Source organism: Ranitomeya variabilis, chromosome 2, assembly GCF_051348905.1.
Source record: "Ranitomeya variabilis isolate aRanVar5 chromosome 2, aRanVar5.hap1, whole genome shotgun sequence".
NCBI classification, from domain to species: domain Eukaryota; kingdom Metazoa; phylum Chordata; class Amphibia; order Anura; family Dendrobatidae; genus Ranitomeya; species Ranitomeya variabilis.
The window spans coordinates 21,492,326-21,517,017 of record NC_135233.1 but is presented as its reverse complement, the minus strand read 5'-3'; the positions used below and the strand labels follow the sequence as shown (position 1 = coordinate 21,517,017).

Sequence of the window (24,692 nt, the reverse complement as noted above, 5' to 3'; positions counted from 1 at the left end):
GTGTGGTGAGAGCGCATACAGGCCATAGAGGTTGAGTGCGTTACTTATAATTTTTGGTGAAACAATTGCCCCTGCTAATTCCAGGTCTTTCTGTTTCTCTCCACAGGTGTTCTTGACTGTTGGACATCTCTTCTGATAATTATTTTTACTCCTCTGTCTGACATCTAGCGAGGAGCACCTGGTTGTGGCCGGTTTATTGTGAAATGATGTTCTTTCCCTTTCCGGATTACAGCCCCAACAATGCTCACTAGAATCTTCAGTAGTTTAGAAATTCATCTGTAACCAATGCTATCAGTATGTTTCACAAGAATAAGGTTGTGAAGGTCTTGAGACAGCTCACTGGTTTAACCCATGATGTTTCTTGTGTGGCACCATGGTAGCAAGACACCTTTTTAGAGGCATCAGGTGAACCAGCTGATATTATTTCTCACTAAGTGGCAGGATTACTTTCTTATTACTGATAGATTTCAGCCTGTGTCGGGACTTCCCAGGGCTTTTTGCTCCGCTCTTTCTTCATGAGTTCAATACTTTTTCCCCGATGTCATTTCTCATTATTACACATAATATATGGACATCTATGGTGATTTCTTTGCCTGTGTAGATTGGATGGGTTGTTACTGAAATCTGGTGAGAATTTCATGTCAATAGCACCTTTAAAAATATTTTTACTTAAAAAATTGGCAACTTGTTCAATACTTATTTCTCCAGATTATATATATCTATATATATCTCTATATATATATCTATATATATCTCTATATATATATCTATCTATCTATATCTATATCTCTATATATATATCTATATATATATATATATATATAGCCACAAGACTGTGATGTTGAATCTGCTGGGGTCTGCGCCGGTGTACGGGATGAAGTACCCGGGGGAGAGGAGTGCAAGAAAACAAACAGGAGAAATTTTATTTTATTTACAAAAAGTTCACAATTTTCTACTGACGACACCGGAGACTTTGGCTTTGTCCGTCTGGTCAGTTACAGCTTCCCATTAGCGAATGCGGCTTCTTGGAACTGAGGCACAAAACTTCTGAAATAAGCCCTGAAAGAAACAAAAGGAGGGTCAGCGACCAGAAGAGAATATAGCGATACGGACGGAAGGAGCCGCCCGGGAATCGTGGATGGGTGCACTGACATCACGTCTGGCACTGCTGAGTGATAACATAAGGGACACTACAGGGGAGAGAGCTAATCAGGGTACACCACCGAGCGTCTGGCCGTGGAGCACAACCCATGGCTCGGCCCACCCCTGCAGTATCAATAGACCATCAGGGGTGATGGATAATGACCCCTTAGAACTTTACAGAGCCCAGACTACGACACTTGATATTTCTGACTTGTCTGTTTGATGGAGGGTGTAGACTACCTCTGCCATGGTGTCTCCTATCTCACAGAGTAAAGGTAGTGACTGGTATATCAACTAAGTAAACATATATCACTGATAGACACCCGACCTAACCCAAAAAACGCAATGGCAGCCCCCTCAATGAGGACTGTCCCTAGCAGTGTTTAATAGGCCAAATCAATAATCAAAGAATCATATGACTAATGTTACTGTAACAACCGGCAGCAGTATGGAAGATATTACATAGATGTACTGAGCAGTGTAGATGTGAATCCACCACTACAGTGAGAAAAATCACTTACTAGAAGGTAGAAGCATGGAGCACACTATAGAACAGTTCTTTGTTATGTAGATGTGAATCCAGCACTGGAGTGAAAAAAAAAATCTTTCCTAGAAAGCAACTAAATGGCGTGAGTAAATTATACTGAGCAATGTAGCTGTGAATCTAGCCTTAGGATGAATTACTAGAAAGCAGCTGCAGTATGTAGGATAATCAGCACCACGGTGAGATAAAGCAGAAGCAGTATGGATTACATTAGGCAACAGTGCTGAGCAGTTCCATAAACATTTCATAATATTCAGCCTATGGGCTGATGTGGCCTAGACTGGTCAATCAAGACCCAGCTAAAGACGTAGCACACTGAGTCACCATCCTTAGTTAGTGAAAGGTTGCAAAAAAAGAAAAGCAGAAGAAATAAGAAGTGGCGTCACCTGACTACACGGTCCAGGTCCTAATCCTATTGAGAAAACGACACCTTACCGAGAGGCCAAGACAAAACACCCGGCAATGTGAAGACGTCCTCCACCTGCTCATCAGGGCAACTGAGTTCAGTGTCACATTAATAAGAGAATTACAGATTTGTGAGACAAGAGCATTTCCACCTTGTAATAACCGGATTAAGAGCAGTAAACGCTTCTAATCTCCAGTGCGCCTGAAATAAGGAGCCACCTCACCGAGTGCTGCTCACATTAATGATGACGCCATCACCCTAAGTACCGATATCCCTGCATCTTGTCATAATGCATAATGAGGAGACAAACAAAAAATATAGTAGTTATATTCTTGTACATAGGGGCAGTATTATAGTAGTTATATTCTTGTACATAGGGGCAGTATTATAGTAGTTATATTCTTGTACATAGGAGCAGTATTATAGTAGTTATATTCTTGTACATAGGAGCAGTATTATAGTAGTTATATTCTTGTACATAGGAGCAGTATTATAGTAGTTATATTCTTGTACATAGGGGCAGTATTATAGTACTTATATTCTTGTACATAAGGGCAGTATTATATTAGTTATATTCTTGTACATAGGAAAAGTATTATAGTAGTTATATTCTTGTACATAGGGGCAGTATTATAGTAGTTATATTCTTGTACATAGGGGCAGTATTATAGTAGTTATATTCTTGTACATAGGGGCAGTATTATAGTACTTATATTCTTGTACATAAGGGCAGTATTATATTAGTTATATTCTTGTACATAGGAAAAGTATTATAGTAGTTATATTCTTGTACATAGAGGCAGTATTATTGTAGTTATATTCTTGTACATAGGGGCAGTATTATAGTAGTTATATTCTTGTACATAGGGGGCAGTATTATAGTAGTTATATTGTTGTACATAGGAGCAGTATTATAGTAGTTATATTCTTGTACATAGTGGCAGTATTATAGTAGTTATATTCTTGTACATAGGAGCAGTATTATAGTAGTTATATTCTTGTACATAGGAGCAGTATTATAGTAGTTATATTCTTGTACATAGGGGCAGTATTATAGTACTTATATTCTTGTACATAAGGGCAGTATTATAGTAGTTATATCCTTGTACATAGGAGCAGTATTATAGTAGTTATATTCTTGTACATAGGAGCAGTATTATAGTAGTTATATTCTTGTACATAGGGGGCAGTATTATAGTAGTTATATTCTTGTACATAGGAGCAGTATTATAGTAGTTATATTCTTGTACATAGGAGCAGTATTATAGTAGTTATATCCTTGTACATAGGAGCAGTATTATAGTAGTTATATTCTTGTACATAGGAGCAGTATTATAGTAGTTATATTCTTGTACATAGGGAGCAGTATTATAGTAGTTATATTCTTGTACATAGGAGCAGTATTATAGTAGTTATATTCTTGTACATAGGAGCAGTATTATAGTATTTATATTCTTGTACATAGGGGCAGTATTATAGTAGTTACAGTATATTCTTGTACGTAGGGGCCGTATTATAGTAGTTACAGTGGGTACAGAAAGTCTTCAGACCCCTTTAAATTTTTTACTCTTTTTCATTGCAGCCATTTGGTAAATGCAAAAAAATTCATTTTTTTTCTCATTAATGTACACTCTGCACCCCATCTTGACTGAAAATAACAGAAATGTAGACATTTTTGCAAATTTATTAAAAAAGAAAAACTGAAATATCACATGGCCATAAGCCTTCAGCCCCTTTGCTCAGTATTGAGGAGAAGCACCTTTTGAGCTAGTACAGCCATGAGTCTTCTTGGGAATGATGCCACAAGTTTTTCACCCCTGGATTTGGGGATCCTCTGCCATTCTTCCTTGCAGATCCTCTCCAGTTCCGTCAGGTTGGATGGTGAACATTGGTGGACAGCCATGTTTAGGTCTCTCCAGAGATGCTGCTCCTTTGTTATTTTAGCTGTGTGTTTAGGATCATTGTCTTGTTGGAAGGTGAACCTTCGGCCAAGTCTGAGGTACAGAGCACTCTGGAAGAGGTTTTCATCCAGGATCTCTCTGTACTTGGCCGCATTTATGTTTCCTTCAATGACAACCAGTGTCCTGTCCCTGCAGCTGAAAAACACCCCCATAGCATGATGCTGCCACCACCATGCTTCACTGTTGGGATTGTATTTGGGCAGGTGATGAGCAGTGCCTGGTTTTCTCCACACATACCGCTTAGAATTATCACCAGAAAGGTCTATCTTCATCTCATCAGACCAGAGAATCTTATTTCTCATAGTCTGGGAGTCCTTCATGTGTTTTAGCAAACTCTGTGCGGCTTTTCATATGTCCTGCACTGAGGAGAGGCTTCCGTCCGGCCACTCTGCCAAGTCTGCTCCTTAGCACTCAGCCCACCGTTCTGTAACATTTCAGGGTCTCCACTTCGCGGCTGAGTTGCTGCGGTTCCCTCCAATTATATCACTCACAGGTGATGGGGGAAGATCCTGGAGGAAGAAATGTCATGGATGGACTTGTTACTCCGGGGGCTCCTATTACAGGACCGCGCTGGTATCAGTGAGCTCCGCACCACTGGCTGCTCTGTAACATGGTAGTAATGACAGACGGTATGGCGGAGGTTATACACTGGGGGCAATGAGGCGGACATTATACACCTGAGGTGGGGGGCTGGAGGTTATACACTGGGGGCAATGGGAAGGACATTATACACCTGAGGTGAGGGGCTGGAGGTTATACACTGGGGGCAATGGGGCGGACATTATACACCTGGGGTGAGGGGCTGGAGGTTATACACTGGGGGCAATGGGGAGGACATTATACACCTGAGGTGAGGGGCTGGAGGTTATACACTGGGGGCAATGGGGCGGACATTATACACCTGGGGTGAGGGGCTGGAGGTTATACACTGGGGGCAATGGGGAGGACATTATACACCTGAGGTGAGGGGCTGGAGGTTATACACTGGGGACAATGGGGCGGACATTATACACCTGAGGTGAGGGGCTGGAGGTTATACACTGGGGACAATGGGGCGGACATTATACACCTGAGGTGACGGGCTGGAGGTTATACACTGGGGGGCAATGGGGCGGACATTATACACCTGAGGTGAGGGGCTGGAGGTTATACCCTGGGGGGCAATGGGGCAAACATTATACACCTGAGGTGAGGGGCTGGAGGTTATACACTGGGGACAATGGGGCGGACATTATACACCTGAGGTGAGGGGCTGGAGGTTATACCCTGGGGGGCAATGGGGCGAACATTATACACCTGAGGTGAGGGCTGGAGGTTATACACTGGGGGACAATGGGGAGGACATTATACACCTGAGGTGAGGGGCTGGAGGTTATACACTGGGGGACAATGGGGAGGACATTATACACCTGAGGTGAGGGGCTGGAGGTTATACACTGGGGGACAATGGGGAGGACATTATACACCTGAGGTGGGGGGCTGGAGGTTATACACTGGGGGACAATGGGGAGGACATTATACACCTGAGGTGAGGGGCTGGAGGTTATACACTGGGGGACAATGGGGAGGACATTATACACCTGAGGTGAGGGGCTGGAGGTTATACACTGGGGGACAATGGGGAGGACATTATACACCTGAGGTGGGGGGCTGGAGTTTATACACTGGGGGCAATGGGGAGGACATTATACACCTGAGGTGAGGGGCTGGAGGTTATACACTGGGGGTAATGGGGCGGACATTATACACCTGAGGTGAGGGGCTGGAGGTTATACACTGGGGGCAATGGGGCAGACATTATACACCTGAGGTGAGAGGATGGAGGTTATACACTGGGGACAATGGGGCGGACATTATACACCTGAGGTGAGGGGCTGGAGGTTATACACTGGGGGCAATGGGGCAGACATTATACACCTGAGGTGAGAGGCTGGAGGTTATACACTGGGGACAATGGGGCGGACATTATACACCTGAGGTGAGAGGCTGGAGGTTATACACTGGGGACAATGGGAAGGACATTATACACCTGAGGTGAGGGGCTGGAGGTTATACACTGGTGGCAATGGGGGGGACATTATACACCTGAGGTGAGGGGCTGGAGGTTATACACTGGGGGGCAATGGGGAGGACATTATACACCTGAGGTGAGGGGCTGGAGGTTATACACTGGGGGGCAATGGGGTGGACATTATACACCTGAGGTGAGGGGCTGGAGGTTATACACTGGGGGCAATGGGGAGGACATTATACACCGGAGGTGAGGGGCTGGAGGTTATACACTGGGGGCAATGAGGCGGACATTATACACTGGAGGTGAGAGGCTGGAGGTTATACACTGGGGGCAATGGGGGGGACATTATACACTGGAGGTGAGGGGCTGGAGGTTATACACTGGGGGCAATGAGGAGGACATTATACACCTGAGGTGAGGGGCTGGAGGTTATACACTGGGGGCAATGAGGAGGACATTATACACCTGAGGTGAGGGGCTGGAGGTTTTACACTGGGGGCAATGAGGAGGACATTATACACCTGAGGTGAGGGGCTGGAGGTTATACACTGGGGGCAATGGGGCGGACATTATACACCTGAGGTGAGGGGCTGGAGGTTATACACTGGGGGCAATGAGGAGGACATTATACACCTGAGGTGAGGGGCTGGAGGTTATACACTGGGGGCAATGGGGCGGACATTATACACCTGAGGTGAGGGGCTGGAGGTTATACACTGGGGGCAATGGGGAGGACATTATACACCGGAGGTGAGGGGCTGGAGGTTATACACTGGGGGCAATGAGGCGGACATTATACACTGGAGGTGAGGGGCTGGAGGTTATACACGGGGGGAGAATGGGAAGGACATTATACACCTGAGGTGAGGGGCTGGAGGTTATACACTGGGGGCAATGGGGCGGACATTATACACCTGAGGTGAGGGGCTGGAGGTTATACACTGGGGGCAATGAGGAGGACATTATACACCTGAGGTGAGGGGCTGGAGGTTATACACTGGGGGCAATGGGGCGGACATTATACACCTGAGGTGAGGGGCTGGAGGTTATACACTGGGGGCAATGGGGAGGACATTATACACCGGAGGTGAGGGGCTGGAGGTTATACACTGGGGGCAATGAGGCGGACATTATACACTGGAGGTGAGGGGCTGGAGGTTATACACGGGGGGAGAATGGGAAGGACATTATACACCGGAGGTGAGGGGCTGGAGGTTATACATGGGGGGAGAATGGGAAGGACATTATACACCTGAGGTGAGAGGCTGGAGGTTATACACTGGGGGGCAATGGGGCGGACATTATACACCTGAGGTGAGGGGCTGGAGGTTTATACACTGGGGGCAATGGGGAGGACATTATACACCGGAGGTGAGGGGCTGGAGGTTATACACTGGGGGCAATGAGGCGGACATTATACACTGGAGGTGAGGGGCTGGAGGTTATACACGGGGGGAGAATGGGAAGGACATTATACACCTGAGGTGAGGGGCTGGAGGTTATACACTGGGGGCAATGGGGAGGACATTATACACCTGAGGTGAGGGGCTGGAGGTTATACACTGGGGGCAATGAGGCGGACATTATACACCGGAGGTGAGGGGCTGGAGGTTATACACTGGGGGCAATGAGGCGAACATTATACACTGGAGGTGAGGGGCTGGAGGTTATACACTGGGGGGCAATGGGGCGGACATTATACACCTGAGGTGAGGGGTTGGAGGTTATACACTGGGGGCAATGGGGAGGACATTATACACCTGAGGTGAGGGGCTGGAGGTTATACACTGGGGGCAATGAGGAGGACATTATACACCTGAGGTGAGGGGCTGGAGGTTATACACTGGGGGCAATGGGGAGGACATTATACACCTGAGGTGAGGGGCTGGAGGTTATACACTGGGGGGGCAATGGGGCGGACATTATACACCGGAGGTGAGGGGCTGGAGGTTATACACTGGGGGCAATGAGGCGGACATTATACACCGGAGGTGAGGGGCTGGAGGTTATACACTGGGGGCAATGAGGCGAACATTATACACCAGAGGTGAGAGGCTGGAGGTTATACACTGGGGGGCAATGGGGTGGACATTATACACCTGAGGTGAGGGGTTGGAGGTTATACACTGGGGGCAATGGGGAGGACATTATACACCTGAGGTGAGGGGCTGGAGGTTATACACTGGGGGCAATGAGGAGGACATTATACACCTGAGGTGAGGGGCTGGAGGTTATACACTGGGGGGCAATGGGGCGGACATTATACACCTGAGGTGAGGGGCTGGAGGTTTTACACTGGGGGCAATGAGGAGGACATTATACACCTGAGGTGAGGGGCTGGAGGTTATACACTGGGGGCAATGGGGAGGACATTATACACCTGAGGTGAGGGGCTGGAGGTTATACACTGGGGACAATGGGGCGGACATTATACACCTGAGGTGAGGGGCTGGAGGTTATACACTGGGGGGCAATGGGGCGGACATTATACACCTGAGGTGAGGGGCTGGAGGTTTTACACTGGGGGCAATGAGGAGGACATTATACACCTGAGGTGAGGGGCTGGAGGTTATACACTGGGGGCAATGGGGAGGACATTATACACCTGAGGTGAGGGGCTGGAGGTTATACACTGGGGACAATGGGGCGGACATTATACACCTGAGGTGAGGGGCTGGAGGTTATACACTGGGGGGCAATGAGGCGGACATTATACACCTGAGGTGAGGGGCTGGAGGTTATACACTGGGGGCAATGAGGAGGACATTATACACCTGAGGTGAGGGGCTGGAGGTTATACACTGGGGGGCAATGGGGCGGACATTATACACCTGAGGTGAGGGGCTGGAGGTTATACACTGGGGGCAATGGGGAGGACATTATACACCAGAGGTGAGGGGCTGGAGGTTATACACTGGGGGCAATGGGGCGGACATTATACACCTGAGGTGAGGGGCTGGAGGTTATACACTGGGGGCAATGAGGAGGACATTATACACCGGAGGTGAGGGGCTGGAGGTTATACACTGGGGGCAATGAGGAGGACATTATACACCTGAGGTGAGGGGCTGGAGGTTATACACTGGGGACAATGGGGCGGACATTATACACCTGAGGTGAGGGGCTGGAGGTTATACACTGGGGGGCAATGAGGCGGACATTATACACCTGAGGTGAGGGGCTGGAGGTTATACACTGGGGGCAATGAGGAGGACATTATACACCTGAGGTGAGGGGCTGGAGGTTATACACTGGGGACAATGGGGCGGACATTATACACCTGAGGTGAGGGGCTGGAGGTTATACACTGGGGGGCAATGGGGCGGACATTATACACCTGAGGTGAGGGGCTGGAGGTTATACACTGGGGGCAATGGGGAGGACATTATACACCAGAGGTGAGGGGCTGGAGGTTATACACTGGGGGCAATGGGGCGGACATTATACACTCAGAATGATGAAGACGTGTGGTCGCTGCTTTCCTCCAGCTGATCTGGTCGGGGATCTTGTCCGCAGTCGGTTTCTGTGCTGCTTTCTATCTCAGTCTTTTTCTTTCGTCTTATCTTGGTCCCGGTACTTTCTCGTCTTCTGGAGACACGACCTCGTCCGTCGTTATTAGGAGCGTCCCGGGTGTAGTGGAGTTATGGCGCCGGCTCCGGTCGGATCGGATGATCACACACTTGTGATTTGTTAGATTATAGGTTCGCTGTGTAACGTGACCTAGATACATAACGAGCAGAATGTTTACGAGGTTTATACATAGGACCGGCCGCGTCACTGAGCAATGTCCAACACTAAGAACATGCAAACGAGTGACATATTGCCCTGTCCTCCAATCACCTCCAGAGCTGCGGTCACAATTCTGCTGTTACTTCACATCTTATCCTCCAGTCACTTCCAGAGCTGCGGTCACTATTCAGTTGTTACATCAGCTTTTATCCTCCAGTCACCTCCAGAGCTGCACTCTCTATTCTGCTGTTACATCACGTCTTATTCTCCAGTCACCTCCGGAGCTGCAGTCACTATTCTGCTGTTACATCACATCTTATCCTCCAGTCACCTCCAAAGCTGTGGTTACTATTCTGCTGTTACATCACGTCTTATCCTCCAGTCACCTCCAGAGCTGCGGTCATTATTCTGCTGTTACATCACATCTTACCCTCCAGTCACCTCCAGAGCTGCAGTCACTATTCTGCTGTTACATCAGCTTTTATCCTCCAGTCACCTCCAGAGCTGCACTCACTATTCTGCTGTTACATCAGCTTTTATCCTCCAGAGCTGCAGTCATTATTCTGCTGTTACAAGTCTTATCCTCCAGTCACCTCCAGAGCTGCGGTCACTGTTATCCCCCGTTAACCTCACATATAACCTGTCCGCTGTGTAGCTGATGAATGTCTGATTACTGGGACCCCCGCTGAGCACATGAATGGGGGTCCTGTGTCCCATGTGTGATCCCGTGTGACCACTGCGCTATTCACTTAATGGAGACTCCCTTTAAGTTTTCCAAGCTTTATTGACCAGGACAAGCACAGACGACCTGTGACCAGTCCGGTATATAAGATGGGTGATGTGTGCGGACCCCTCCGAGCTCCCGGGACGGACCCCGAGCCGTGTCTGAGGGTTAGCTCACACACATAACCCAGCTGTGGAGAACACGGCGTCCGCGGTGGGCCGGGGCAAACCCTCCTGTCACGCCGCCAAGAACAGGTTGTTTTGGGTGTTCGCTATAATCACAAACAAGTTTCCCAGGTCTCGGGACAAGTCAGAGCAAGAAGGGGAAGAAAACAGAAGAGGCAGCGATTCCAAACCTGCGCCTCCCTGGAGAAACTACAACTCCCAGCATGCATGGCCACACCACGGCTCTAGGGGCACACACTGTGCGATGTGCCTGCCATGGCCAATGTTCCGTTCCCGCTGTGCGGGGGCTGCGGTTTCTCATTGACCCCATGTTGCCGCTCCGATCCTGGGGGCTGCATTCTTCTGGAAGGTGCGGCAATCCAAGAGCAGCCACTTGTCGCTCTGATGTATTGTTATTACACGGATGAAACAGACGGAATCACTCTGCGATCGATCGGACACTGCTGGATGTGGAGAGGACAAAGAGTTTTTAGTATTGGGATAAAGAGGAAGTGTCTATAACTTTTGTTGGTTTTTTTTTTAGTTTTCTTAAAACTTTTTTCTTTAGATTACACCGTTTTTAGGTTTAGTCGCCCTAGGGGTCTTGCGCCTGCGATCCTCTGATCACTTGCATTACTTCCGCGACAATCAGGGTCTATTATCCGGGGGCCGTATGTAGAGAGTAACATTGTGTCACATCCCATTCCACGTTCCGACAGCGGCATGTGTGATGGATCTTTCCCCCGATCCTCCATAGTGCAGCCGTCAGACAGTCCGTCCTCCGCGGCTTCAGGCTCCTACACACTGACAGCAAGCAGAGGTGTTGCCGGCTGTGCAAACAGCGATTTGCTTGGGACCAAACTGCTAATTTTTTCAACAGCAAAAATCAACAAAAAAAACACAAAGCAACAAAAATAGACTGTGTTGGGGCTGTTGGGCAGGGCCGTGTTGTTGGGCGCGGGGGCGCACACAGCCCGTATTAGTGTCATGTAAAGTGCAGGATTACGGGTGAAGGCTATCAGTGATACAATGGAGACGGGATAATTGCCGCCTAATCCTCTTCTGCTCCTGGAGCTTTATGGAAGTGAAAGCCGCTTGTAGAATAGCGCTGTCAGAGCGCGGCGGAATTAGACGCTTCGCCGGCACGAGACGCAACTTGTATGTGCAGCAGGGGAAGAAGCCCCCGGACCGCAGCATTAACCCCTGCACTGCGGTGTAGGGTCAGGCCGTAGCCCCCCGGTGCTCTGCAGCGGTGGTGGACCCAGTGCCGTGTGATGTGCATGCAGTCTGCTGGCAGAGGGTCCGGGTACATGAAATTACACACAGATGCTTCCTCGCACGAGGGGCGCCTCCGTCACTATGAAGAGCAATTACGCTTAGCATGTTAAAAAAAAAAACCTAAAAAGGGGCAAATCAGTCCTCGAGGGGGATGGTGGATCTCAGGGCTCAGCTATGTCCTGCGTTGTGTCAGCAGCCCCCCATAGGGGGACAAGCAGAGATCCCTTTAACAAGCAGATATCCCTTTAACAAGCAGAGATCCCTTTAACAAGCAGAGATCCCTTTAACAAGCAGATTTGCGACCAGGAGTATGCGAATCTCAGGTTTTGCATCCCATGGAGGGGACAGATGAGCAGAATATATAACAATGGGACAGAAGAGGACGACTTTCATACCAAGAATTAAAGGGTTTGTCTAGAACCGTGACATTCCTTAGTTTGGGTCATCAATATCAGACGGTCGGGGGTCCGACGCCCGGTTATTACTAGTCCCCGCGGCTGCCGGAGGGACGCTCTGCAGCTCTGCCACCCTTCACTTTAATGGAAGCCGAGCTGCAGTACCAAGAACGGCCACTAGACAGAGCAGGGAGCTCATCGGGTATTGATGACCTTTCCTGATGGGCGCACTCCTGGACAACCCCTTTAACGCAAACAATAACCATTAAAGGGGCGGTGTACTGGTTTCTTACTTTGCTCTCTTTGCCATCTCGTTGCCATCCCAGCGGGGGCTGTACGGATAGTTCTTCTGGGCCTGGGAATAGAGCTGCCCGCTGTTGGTGAAGTGGTAGACGGACTGAAACGTCAGCATGGGCTGATCCCGGGGGAAGTACAGAGGAAGGTCAACTGCAAAGACACGGACGGAAGATGTGAGGACGGGCAACGCATCTCCAGCAATGGCAAACAGCAAGAGAAATGGCCCGTACTGCACAGATGATCAGGAAGCCTGCCCCCTACTGGACAACATCACAACCGTCCCTTTATATCCCGCAGGCGCCTCCCTGGCTGCGAGCGGCTAATTCACCGCTGTGGTAGACGCTGCTGGGAGAGGGGGGAGAGAGCTGCAGCTTCCAGTGTCCGGACACAGAACACAACCCTGACACTCCGCATCCAGTCATTCTGCACCCGTCCGCTGCTCCAATCACACCCAAAGCTGCAAGAGAAGTTACTCCCTGAAAAGCATTACCATGAGCCCGACAGACGCAATCCTAAAAGATTAGCTAAAAACCATAAGGGTATGTGCACACGTTCTGGATTATTCGTGGATTTTTCGTGTTTTTTGGGCGTAATTCTGAGGCAAAAACGCATAAAAACCGCATACATTATGCATCCCATCATTTCCAATGAATTCCGCAATTTTTGTGCACATGTTGCAGATTTTTCCATAAAAAAAAGCGCATGCGGAAAAATACGCAGCATGTTCATTAATTTTGTGGATTTTTTGCGGAATTCCCACTAAGTTATTGATTTGGGAAGCTCCGGAAAAAAACACGAAAAATCCGTGCAAAAAACGCGAGAAAACCGCGTGCGGATTTTATGCGGAAAATCTCCGGTTTTGATCAGGAAATTTCCACATAAAATCCTGACGTGTGCACATAGCCTAAAGGTGCGGCCCCTACAACGGGTGTGGCCCCTACAACGGGTGCGGCCCCTACAGACACGGCGGTGAAGTCCTGAGCGCCACCAGGACTCGGATCAGCTTTGGCTGTGACTGGAGATATTCCAGCAATCCCATGGATGGCACTTTTCCATCATGTTGTTACCTGCGGCCCCCGCAGCGTACAGGGTTGCCCTCGGCGGCAGGGACGCAGCGTCCTCCTCCCGACCTTCACGGATGCGCTTCTATTACCTGAAATCCGTGCGGCTAATTAATGACTGATGATTACTGCCATCTCCTGAAGCAGAACGTCTCGCACCAGGGACAAGATGTCACCCACGTTACACCACGCAGGCCGGATGTGGCCCTGCTCACAATGGCCTCCTCAATTCCTCTCCCAGCAGGGCATGTCAAGTGACTGCTGCAGTCAATCAGCGGTCGTGGATTGGCTGCAGCGGTCAAGTTTTTTCTGAGCCAGAACTACGGCCAGGAGGAGACGTCTACGACGCTGGGGGAGAAGATGGAGCTCTGTACCCGGCTATTTCCATCAGTGTCACAGACTTCATTCACTGCACTCTTGACCACTGCTCCAGTTATACTCACTGAGCCACGGTCCTGTGGCTGCGGGAACAGAGGACCAGCAATTGCGGGGGTCCCACCCAGCCACCACTTATCACCCATCCTATTGTTATGCCTGAATATTCTCCTTTGAGCCTAAATTCAGCTCTGAAAGCCGGAGCGAATTAGTCCGTAATCTGGACCGAAAAAACGCATGTACCGTATGCGATGGTCATGTGAGTGTTATGTGAGTGCAATGCCATTTTGTAATCGCACCATCCGTTTAACATCCGAATGACATCCGTATGACATCCGTTTTTTTTCTCTGCAACTATTTTTATACAGTCATTTCCAGTGTTCTATGTCACAGAATGGTGATGTATCCGTAATAAAAGGATGGAATACGGATGGTCCATATTCCATGTGTTTTTTTCTCGCACCCATTGACTTGCATTGGCGAGTATTATCACAGCAGTACACAGCAGGCTGCGATTTTATTCTCAGTCTGATTTCGGCTGAAAAAAATAATCGCAAATGAAAAGACACCTATTGAATAACCTTGGTCCTAGTGCAATCCGATTTTTTATCAGATTGCACTCGTCTGTTTTCCTCGCAAGTGGAGATGAGCCCTTAAACACACACTCCAGAGCGACGGAGAGAACGATTATTAACCCCTTACGTCAAATGATTCCAATATGGCTGCAGCAATTCTCCAGAGGACTGATCTCCAGCCATCAGAGACATCCAGCGATTAAGTGAACCTGTCATTATCTGAAGCTTCGCTCAAATGTCCAGTAAATGAAGACACAGAAAAGAGTGAGAAGGCGGATGCAGCTGCAGTTTCTGTGCCTGTGACAGTGGAGGGGGATGCAGCTGCAGTTTCTCTGCCTGTCACAGTGGAGGGGGATGCAGCTGCAGTTTCTCTGCCTGTGACAGTAGAGGGGGATGCAGCTGCAGTTTCTCTGCCTGTGACAGTGGAGGGGGATGCAGCTGCAATTTCTCTGCCTGTGACAGTAGAGGGGGATGCAGCTGCAGTTTCTCTGCCTGTGACAGTGGAGGGGGATGGAGCTGCAGTTTCTCTGCCTGTGACAGTGGAGGGGGATGCAGCTGCAGTCTCTGTGCCTGTGACAGTAGAGGGGGGATGCAGCTGCAGGGTCCCTGCCTGTGACAGTGAAGGGGGATGGAGCTGCAGGGTCTCTGCCTGTGACAGTAAAGGGGGATGCAGCTGCAGTTTCTCTGCCTGTGACAGTGGAGGGGGATGCAGCTGCAGTTTCTCTGCCTGTGACAGTGGAGGGGGATGCAGCTGCAGTTTCTCTGCCTGTGACAGTGGAGGGGGATGGAGCTGCAGTTTCTCTGCCTGTGACAGTGGAGGGGGATGGAGCTGCACTTTCTCTGCCTGTGACAGTGGAGGGGGATGCAGCTGCAGTCTCTGTGCCTGTGACAGTAGAGGGGGGATGCAGCTGCAGGGTCCCTGCCTGTGACAGTGAAGGGGGATGGAGCTGCAGGGTCTCTGCCTGTGACAGTAAAGGGGGATGCAGCTGCAGTTTCTCTGCCTGTGACAGTGGAGGGGGATGCAGCTGCAGTTTCTCTGCCTGTGACAGTGGAGGGGGATGCAGCTGCAGGGTCTCTCTGTGACAGTGGAGGGGGATGCAGCTGCAGGGTCTCTCTGTGACAGTGGATGTTCAGGGGCAGTACCTTATCTCACATAGGGCTGGTTGGTGTTAGTTTATTGAAGGACACAAGTCATCTGTTATAAAAATCTGTTTTCTTAGTTTAGTTTGGATTTTTCTATTAAATTAATCAATTAAAAAGGGGGGCAAATACTTTTCCACAACACGGCAGATAAATAACCGTTTATCTGTCTCGAGAGATAAACTCAGATTCTGCAGATTGCCTAAATGATCGCCTATTGGTTCAATGGGCGAGCCGTCCTCGATGCCTACAGCATATCACACTGTGAACCCTGAACTATCAGCATACGCCCGAAGGTTGGAGCATGCGCATCTCACACGGTCCTGGGGACCACACGGCTCTGTGCCGTTCACCCTCATCATCTGGAGGGATAAGAGGGAGGGTTCTGGCTCCACCACAAAACTGCCGGAATTGCCCACTTGTGGCCGGGGTTTATGTTTGGGCTCGGGACGCCACAAATTCCCCACGATCGTGTCTGAGAAATTGGCGCATGTGGTTTCGTGCGGGGACACCCGGCGGCACGCTCCCCAGCCATATGGGTCCTTTACTTAGGACTTGCTGCAGAGTTTCGGTGCGGATTTTACACTTTGCGGATCTTGCTGCAGACTGGGAGCCGGCAGGACCCCTGCAGTCAGTCATCTGCGGAGGCAGGACGCAGAGCAGCACTGTCAGTCACAGCAGCACGGAGCGAGTTACTATCAGCCTGGAATTCAGGCAGGAAGTCACCCTGAATCACCCGCGGGCGAGTGGCGGCGGCGCACATGCCATGCAGCACATTCTATACCGAGCTGTTTACAATGAGCGGCGGCAGCGGCCGGGGTGTTTCCAGGTCACTGCGGGGAAGGCTGTGCGCTAGCGTGCGCCTCACTGTGCACCATGTCGGGGTTACCAGAGGACAGGACAGGGGAGGGAGACGCTGGGGGGCGACACAGGGCGAGTCATTCCTGCAGGAGCTTTATCTGCTTCATTCTTCTAGAGAACAAGCATCAGACTGCAGACAATCACAAGGAATGTCTGACCACAGGGGGGACCCGGGGCGAGGACAGGGGCATGTGAGGGGTGAGAGAGCAGAGCAAGATGGGTGCCGGACCGTGAACCAACCAGTGCTGGGGACGGTGTAACAGGGGAGACAGCTGTGACTACTGGGGAGGGTATAACAGGGGACACTACTGTGACTACTGGGGAGGGTATAACAGGGGAGACCGCTGTGACTACTGGGGAGGGTATAACAGGGGAGACAGCTGTGACTACTGGGGAGGGTATAACAGGGGAGACAGCTGTGACTACTGGGGAGGGTATAACAGGGGAGACAGCTGTGACTACTGGGGAGGGTATAACAGGGGAGACAGCTGTGACTACTGGGGAGGGTATAACAGGGGAGACCGCTGTAACTACTGGGGAGGGTATAACAGGGGAGACCGCTGTAACTACTGGGGAGGGTATAACAGGGGAGACAGCTGTGACTACTGGGGAGGGTATAACAGGGGACACTACTGTGACTACTGGGGAGGGTATAACAGGGGACACTGCTGTGACTACTGGGGAGGGTATAACAGGGGAGACAGCTGTGACTACTGGGGAGGGTATAACTGGGGAGACAGCTGTGACTACTGGGGAGGGTATAACAGGGGAGACAGCTGTGACTACTGGGGAGGGTATAACAGGGGACACTACTGTGACTACTGGGGAGGGTATAACAGGGGAGACAGCTGTGACTACTGGGGAGGGTATAACAGGGGAGACAGCTGTGACTACTGGGGAGGGTATAACAGGGGAGACAGCTGTGACTACTGGGGAGGGTATAACAGGGGAGACAGCTGTGACTACTGGGGAGGGTATAACAGGGGAGACAGCTGTGACTACTGGGGAGGGTATAACAGGGGAGACCGCTGTAACTACTGGGGAGGGTATAACAGGGGAGACAGCTGTGACTACTGGGGAGGGTATAACAGGGGAGACAGCTGTGACTACTGGGGAGGGTATAACAGGGGAGACAGCTGTGACTACTGGGGAGGGTATAACAGGGGAGACAGCTGTGACTACTGGGGAGGGTGTAACAGGGGAGACAGCTGTGACTACTGGGGAGGGTATAACAGGGGAGACAGCTGTGACTACTGGGGAGGGTATAACAGGGGAGACAGCTGTGACTACTGGGGAGGGTATAACAGGGGAGACAGCTGTGACTACTGGGGAGGGTATAACAGGGGAGACCGCTGTGACTACTGGGGAGGGTATAACAGGGGAAACAGCTGTGACTACTGGGGAGGGTATAACAGGAGAGACAGCTGTGACTACTGGGGAGGGTATAACAGGAGAGACAGCTGTGACTACTGGGGAGGGTATAACAGGGGAGACAGCTGTGACTACTGGGGAGGGTATAACAGGGGAGACAGCTGTGACTACTGGGGAGGGTATAACAGGGGAGACAGCTGTGACTACTGGGGAGGGTATAACAGGGGAGACAGCTGTGACTACTGGGGAGGGTATAACAGGGGAGACAGCTGTGACTACTGGGGAGGGTATAACAGGGGAGACCGCTGTGACTACTGGGGAGGGTATAACAGGGGAGACAGCTGTGACTACTGGGGAGGGTGTAACAGGGGAGACAGCTGTGACTACTGGGGAGGGTATAACAGGGGAGACAGCTGTGACTACTGGGGAGGGTATAACAGGGGAGACAGCTGTGACTACTGGGGAGGGTATAACAGGGGAGACAGCTGTGACTACTGGGGAGGGTATAACAGGGGAGACAGCTGTGACTACTGGGGAGGGTATAACAGGGGAGACCGCTGTGACTACTGGGGAGGGTATAACAGGGGAGACAGCTGTGACTACTGGGGAGGGTATAACAGGGGAGACAGCTGTGACTACTGGGGAGGGTATAACAGCGTTGCACACTGCTGTGACTACTGGGAAGATTATGACAGGGGACACTGCTGTGACTACTACTGGTGGGGTGGCTTCTGTGACTACTGTGGAGGTTATGATGGGGGACTTTACTAAGAATATTGGGGGAAGGGGTGGTGAAGGCTAAGAGGAGGGAAGAGGCTGTTGTGAATACTGGGGAGGTTATAATGAGGGAACTGCAATGAGGAGGTTGCAGATGGACCTTGTTTGAGTAATTGGGGGAGGGTAGATTGTGTGAGTACTGCAAAGAGCATGATGGGGAACCCCTGCTACTACTGGGGAGGTTATGACACGAGGCTGCTGTGACTATTGGGGGGGAATAAGTGGCTGCTGTGACCATTGAGGGGGAATAAGTGGCTGCTCTGACTATTGGGGGGAATAAGTGGCTGTTGTGACCATTGGGGGAATAAGTGGCTGCTGTGACTATTGGGGGAATAAGTGGCTGCTGTGACTATTGGGGGAATAAGTGGCTGCTGTGACTATTGGGGGAATAAGTGGCTGCTGTGACTATTGGGGGAATAAGTGGCTGCTGTGACTATTGGGGCGAATAAGTGGCTGCTGTGACTATTGGGGGAATAAGTGGCTGCTCTGACTATTGGGGGGGAATAAGTGGCTGTTGTGACTAATGAGGGAATAAGTGGCTGCTCTGACTATTGGGGGGGGGAATAAGTGGCTGCTGTGACTATTGGGGGAATAAGTGGCTGCTGTGACTATTGGGGGAATAAGTGGCTGCTGTGACTATTGGGGGAATAAGTGGTAGCTGTGGCTTCTACTGGTCCAGTCTGAATTCCCCCGGCTATCGGTATCCGGCCCTGTAAGATTTCGTAATTAATGTGGTTACTATCGGCCACCATGACGGAGACCCACCACATGCTATAGTAATGATCTGTCCCCGGCTCGTGGTCCGTATTTCGGGGCAGGGGCTGCTGTCCCCCATCTGTGCGCCCTCGGCCACCCTGGGTGGTACTCGCTCCTTTATCTGCACCTGTACAATTCTTGGCAGAGTCTCGCGCCACTTTCTATTTAGAAGAAAACCAGTGTAAATAGTAACCGGGCAAAACAGATAAGGAAACCACAAAACACGGGAGAAGCCGAATCCGACTCCCCTGGGTGAGGGCCCCACCAGGCCGGAGAGCACGGCTGTCACGTACCAGATGAGAATCCAACATGGCCGCCCCGGGGTGGTCACCCAGCTCTGCCTCTTCCTGCAGTGCTATGGGAGAGCTGGGTGACGGCCCCCTGGCAGCAGGACTGACGTCTGGTTTGTGAGGGACGATTCCAGGACTCAGGAAACGTGATGAGCTGCAAGGAAATCAACTCATCAGTAGAAATGTGCGGCGGCCACTGCTGGGAACCGGAGGGCTTCCTGCAACTGGATGTGAGCGCCACATCTGGGGCGAACACGACTGACGGACAGAACATCGGAGACTCTGACAACACAAACACTGCCTCCCCGACCACCTCTGCCACCAACAGACACTGCAGCCGAGCTGGAGTCACCGATTACAGAGACTCCTCTAAAAGAGCAGAGCTGCAGTGTAAAGAATGAGGGCATTCAGCCTCAACCAGAGCCTCAGACAGCACAGCTGAGCTGCAGTCACTGATTACAGCAACTCCTGTAAAGGAGCAGAGGTGCAGTGTAAAGAATGAGGGCATTCAGCCTCAACCAGAACCTCAGACAGCACAGCTGAGCTGCAGTCACCGATTACAGAGACTCCTCTAAAAGAGCAGAGGTGCAGTGTATAGAATGAGGGCATTCAGCCTCAACCAGAGCCTCAGACAGCACAGCTGAGCTGCAATCACCGATTACAGAGACTCCTCTAAAAGAGCAGAGCTGCAGTGTAAAGAATGAGGGCAGTCAGCCTCAACCAGAGCCTCAGACAGCACAGCTGAGCTGGAGTCACCGATTACAGAGACTCCTCTAAAAGAGCAGAGGTGCAGTGTATAGAATGAGGGCAGTCAGCCTCAACCAGAACCTCAGACAGCACAGCTGAGCTGCAGTCACCGATTACAGAGACTCCTCTAAAAGAGCAGAGCTGCAGTGTAAAGAATGAGGGCAGTCAGCCTCAACCAGAACCTCAGACAGCACAGCTGAGCTGCAGTCACCGATTACAGAGACTCCTCTAAAAGAGCAGAGGTGCAGTGTATACAATGAGGGCATTCAGCCTCAACCAGAGCCTCAGACAGCACAGCTGAGCTGGAGTCACCGATTACAGAGACTCCTCTAAAAGAGCAGAGCTGCAGTGTAAAGAATGAGGGCAGTCAGCCTCAACCAGAACCTCAGACAGCACAGCTGAGCTGCAGTCACCGATTACAGCAACTCCTGTAAAGGAGCAGAGGTGCAGTGTAAAGAAGGAGGGCATTCAGCCTCAACCAGAACCTCAGACAGCGCAGCTGAGCTGGAGTCACCGATTACAGAGACTCCTCTAAAAGAGCAGAGGTGCAGTGTAAAGAATGAGGGCATTCAGCCTCAACCAGAGCCTCAGACAGCGCAGCTGAGCTGCAGTCACCGATTACAGAGACTCCTCTAAAAGAGCAGAGCTGCAGTGTAAAGAATGAGGGCATTCAGCCTCAACCAGAACCTCAGACAGCGCAGCTGAGCTGGAGTCACCGATTACAGAGACTCCTCTAAAAGAGCAGAGGTGCAGTGTAAAGAATGAGGGCATTCAGCCTCAACCAGAGCCTCAGACAGCGCAGCTAAGCTGCAGTCACCGATTACAGAGACTCCTCTAAAAGAGCAGAGCTGCAGTGTAAAGAATGAGGGCATTCAGCCTCAACCAGAGCCTCAGACAGCACAGCTGAGCTGCAGTCACCGATTACAGAGACTCCTCTAAAAGAGCAGAGCTGCAGTGTAAAGAATGAGGGCATTCAGCCTCAACCAGAGCCTCAGACAGCACAGCTGAGCTGCAGTCACCGATTACAGAGACTCCTCTAAAAGAGCAGAGCTGCAGTGTAAAGAATGAGGGCATTCAGCCTCAACCAGAGCCTCAGACAGCACAGCTGAGCTGCAGTCACCGATTACAGAGACTCCTCTAAAAGAGCAGAGCTGCAGTGTAAAGAATGAGGGCATTCAGCCTCAACCAGAACCTCAGACAGCGCAGCTGAGCTTCAGTCACCGATTACAGAGACTCCTCTAAAAGAGCAGAGGTGCAGTGTAAAGAATGAGGGCTTTCAGCCTCAACCAGAGCCTCAGACAGCACAGCTGAGCTGCAGTCACCGATTACAGAGACTCCTCTAAAAGAGCAGAGCTGCAGTGTAAAGAATGAGGGCATTCAGCCTCAACCAGAACCTCAGACAGCGCAGCTGAGCTGCAGTCATCGATTACAGAGACTCCTCTAAAAGAGCAGAGCTGCAGTGTAAAGAATGAGGGCATTCAGCCTCAACCAGAACCTCAGACAGCACAGCTGAGCTGCAGTCACCGATTACAGAGACTCCTCTAAAAGAGCAGAGCTGCAGTGTAAAGAATGAGGGCATTCAGCCTCAACCAGAACCTCAGACAGCGCAGCTGAGCTTCAGTCACCGATTACAGAGACTCCTCTAAAAGAGCAGAGGTGCAGTGTAAAGAATGAGGGCTTTCAGCCTCAACCAGAGCCTCAGACAGCACAGCTGAGCTGCAGTCACCGATTACAGAGACTCCTCTAAAAGAGCAGAGCTGCAGTGTAAAGAATGAGGGCATTCAGCCTCAACCAGAACCTCAGACAGCGCAGCTGAGCTGCAGTCATCGATTACAGAGACTCCTCTAAAAGAGCAGAGCTGCAGTGTATAGAATGAGGGCATTCAGCCTCAACCAGAACCTCAGACAGCGCAGCTGAGCTGCAGTCACCGATTACAGAGACTCCTCTAAAAGAGCAGAGCTGCAGTGTAAAGAATGAGGGCATTCAGCCTCAACCAGAGCCTCAGACAGCACAGCTGAGCTGGAGTCACCGATTACAGCGACTCCTCTAAAAGAGCAGAGCAGCAGTGTAAAGAATGAGGGCATTCAGCCTCAACCAGAACCTCAGACAGCGCAGCTGAGCTGCAGTCATCGATCACCGAGACTCCTCTAAAAGAGCAGAGCTGCAGTGTAAAGAATGAGGGCATTCAGCCTCAACCAGAGCCTCAGACAGCACAGCTGAGCTGCAGTCACCGATTACAGCGACTCCTCTAAAGGAGCAGAGCTGCAGTGTAAAGAATGAGGGCATTCAGCCTCAACCAGAGCCTCAGACAGCACAGCTGAGCTGCAGTCACCGATTACAGAGACTCCTCTAAAAGAGCAGAGGTGCAGTGTAAAGAATGAGGGCATTTAGCCTCAACCAGAGCCTCAGACAGCACAGCTGAGCTGCAGTCTCCGATTACAGAGACTCCTCTAAAAGAGCAGAGCTGCAGTGTAAAGAATGAGGGCATTCAGCCTCAACCAGAGCCTCAGACAGCACAGCTGAGCTGCAGTCACCAATTACAGAGACTCCTCTAAAAGAGCAGAGGTGCAGTGTAAAGAATGAGGGCATTCAGCCTCAACCAGAGCCTCAGACAGCACAGCTGAGCTGCAATCACCGATTACAGCGACTCCTCTAAAAGAGCAGAGGTGCAGTGTAAAGAATGAGGGCATTCAGCCTCAACCAGAGCCTCAGACAGCACAGCTGAGCTGCAGTCACCGATTACAGAGACTCCTCTAAAAGAGCAGAGCTGCAGTGTAAAGAATGAGGGCATTCAGCCTCAACCAGAGCCTCAGACAGCGCAGCTGAGCTGCAGTCACCGATTACAGCGACTCCTCTAAAGGAGCAGAGCTGCAGTGTAAAGAATGAGGGCATTCAGCCTCAACCAGAGCCTCAGACAGCACAGCTGAGCTGCAGTCACCGATTACAGAGACTCCTCTAAAAGAGCAGAGGTGCAGTGTAAAGAATGAGGGCATTTAGCCTCAACCAGAGCCTCAGACAGCACAGCTGAGCTGCAGTCTCCGATTACAGAGACTCCTCTAAAAGAGCAGAGCTGCAGTGTAAAGAATGAGGGCATTCAGCCTCAACCAGAGCCTCAGACAGCACAGCTGAGCTGCAGTCACCAATTACAGAGACTCCTCTAAAAGAGCAGAGGTGCAGTGTAAAGAATGAGGGCATTCAGCCTCAACCAGAGCCTCAGACAGCACAGCTGAGCTGCAATCACCGATTACAGCGACTCCTCTAAAAGAGCAGAGGTGCAGTGTAAAGAATGAGGGCATTCAGCCTCAACCAGAGCCTCAGACAGCACAGCTGAGCTGCAGTCACCGATTACAGAGACTCCTCTAAAAGAGCAGAGCTGCAGTGTAAAGAATGAGGGCATTCAGCCTCAACCAGAGCCTCAGACAGCACAGCTGAGCTGCAATCACCGATTACAGCGACTCCTCTAAAAGAGCAGAGGTGCAGTGTAAAGAATGAGGGCATTCAGCCTCAACCAGAGCCTCAGACAGCACAGCTGAGCTGCAGTCACCGATTACAGAGACTCCTCTAAAAGAGCAGAGCAGCAGTGTAAAGAATGAGGGCATTCAGCCTCAACCAGAGCCTCAGACAGCACAGCTGAGCTGCAGTCACTGATTAACAGTGTGAAGAGTGACGACCTCCGAAACCAACAGACAAGACAGCAGGGCTGGAATCGCACAAAATGGAAATCTACAGGAAACGGTTTCAGCGTAAAAAGCAGGAGACCAATAGAGGGCAGGAGCCAAGGAGACAGCACAAAATAACCACATAATATATTCATGATTGCAAAAAAAGGAACTGCAGTGTAAAGCATGGCGGGAAACAAAAGAGCAGGACTGCGGGAGGGTTGGTTTCCTGACCCAGGTTCAGACTGCTCTGGCAGCACAAACTGTTGGAAAAAAAAGGAGTAATGTTATAGAAAAGAAGGCAAAGCTAGAGGTCCAGCACCCCCTCTGTTCACAGGTTGTGTCTGGTACTGCAGGTCAGCTCTATTAAAGTGAAATGGGAAAGGCTGCAATACCACACGTGGCCTGTGGAGAGGTGTGGCGCT

The 24,692-nt window shown here is 50.5% G+C and overlaps 1 protein-coding gene across 4 annotated transcripts in view; it reads right to left on the bottom strand.

Annotated features, from left to right (window-relative positions):
• Positions 1-897: 897 nt before the first annotated feature.
• Positions 898-24,692, bottom strand: part of BABAM2 (BRISC and BRCA1 A complex member 2) — a 213,738-nt gene continuing 189,943 nt past the window's right edge. For all 4 annotated transcript variants that reach the window (XM_077282073.1, XM_077282072.1, XM_077282075.1 and 1 more), the window contains exons 11-12: positions 12,652-12,805; positions 898-1,059 (exon numbers count right to left, since the gene is read on the bottom strand). In XM_077282073.1, the coding sequence (XP_077138188.1) occupies positions 996-1,059; positions 12,652-12,805 (218 nt within the window). In that variant the 3' untranslated portion in view covers positions 898-995. The remainder of the gene's footprint in view (positions 1,060-12,651; positions 12,806-24,692) is intronic.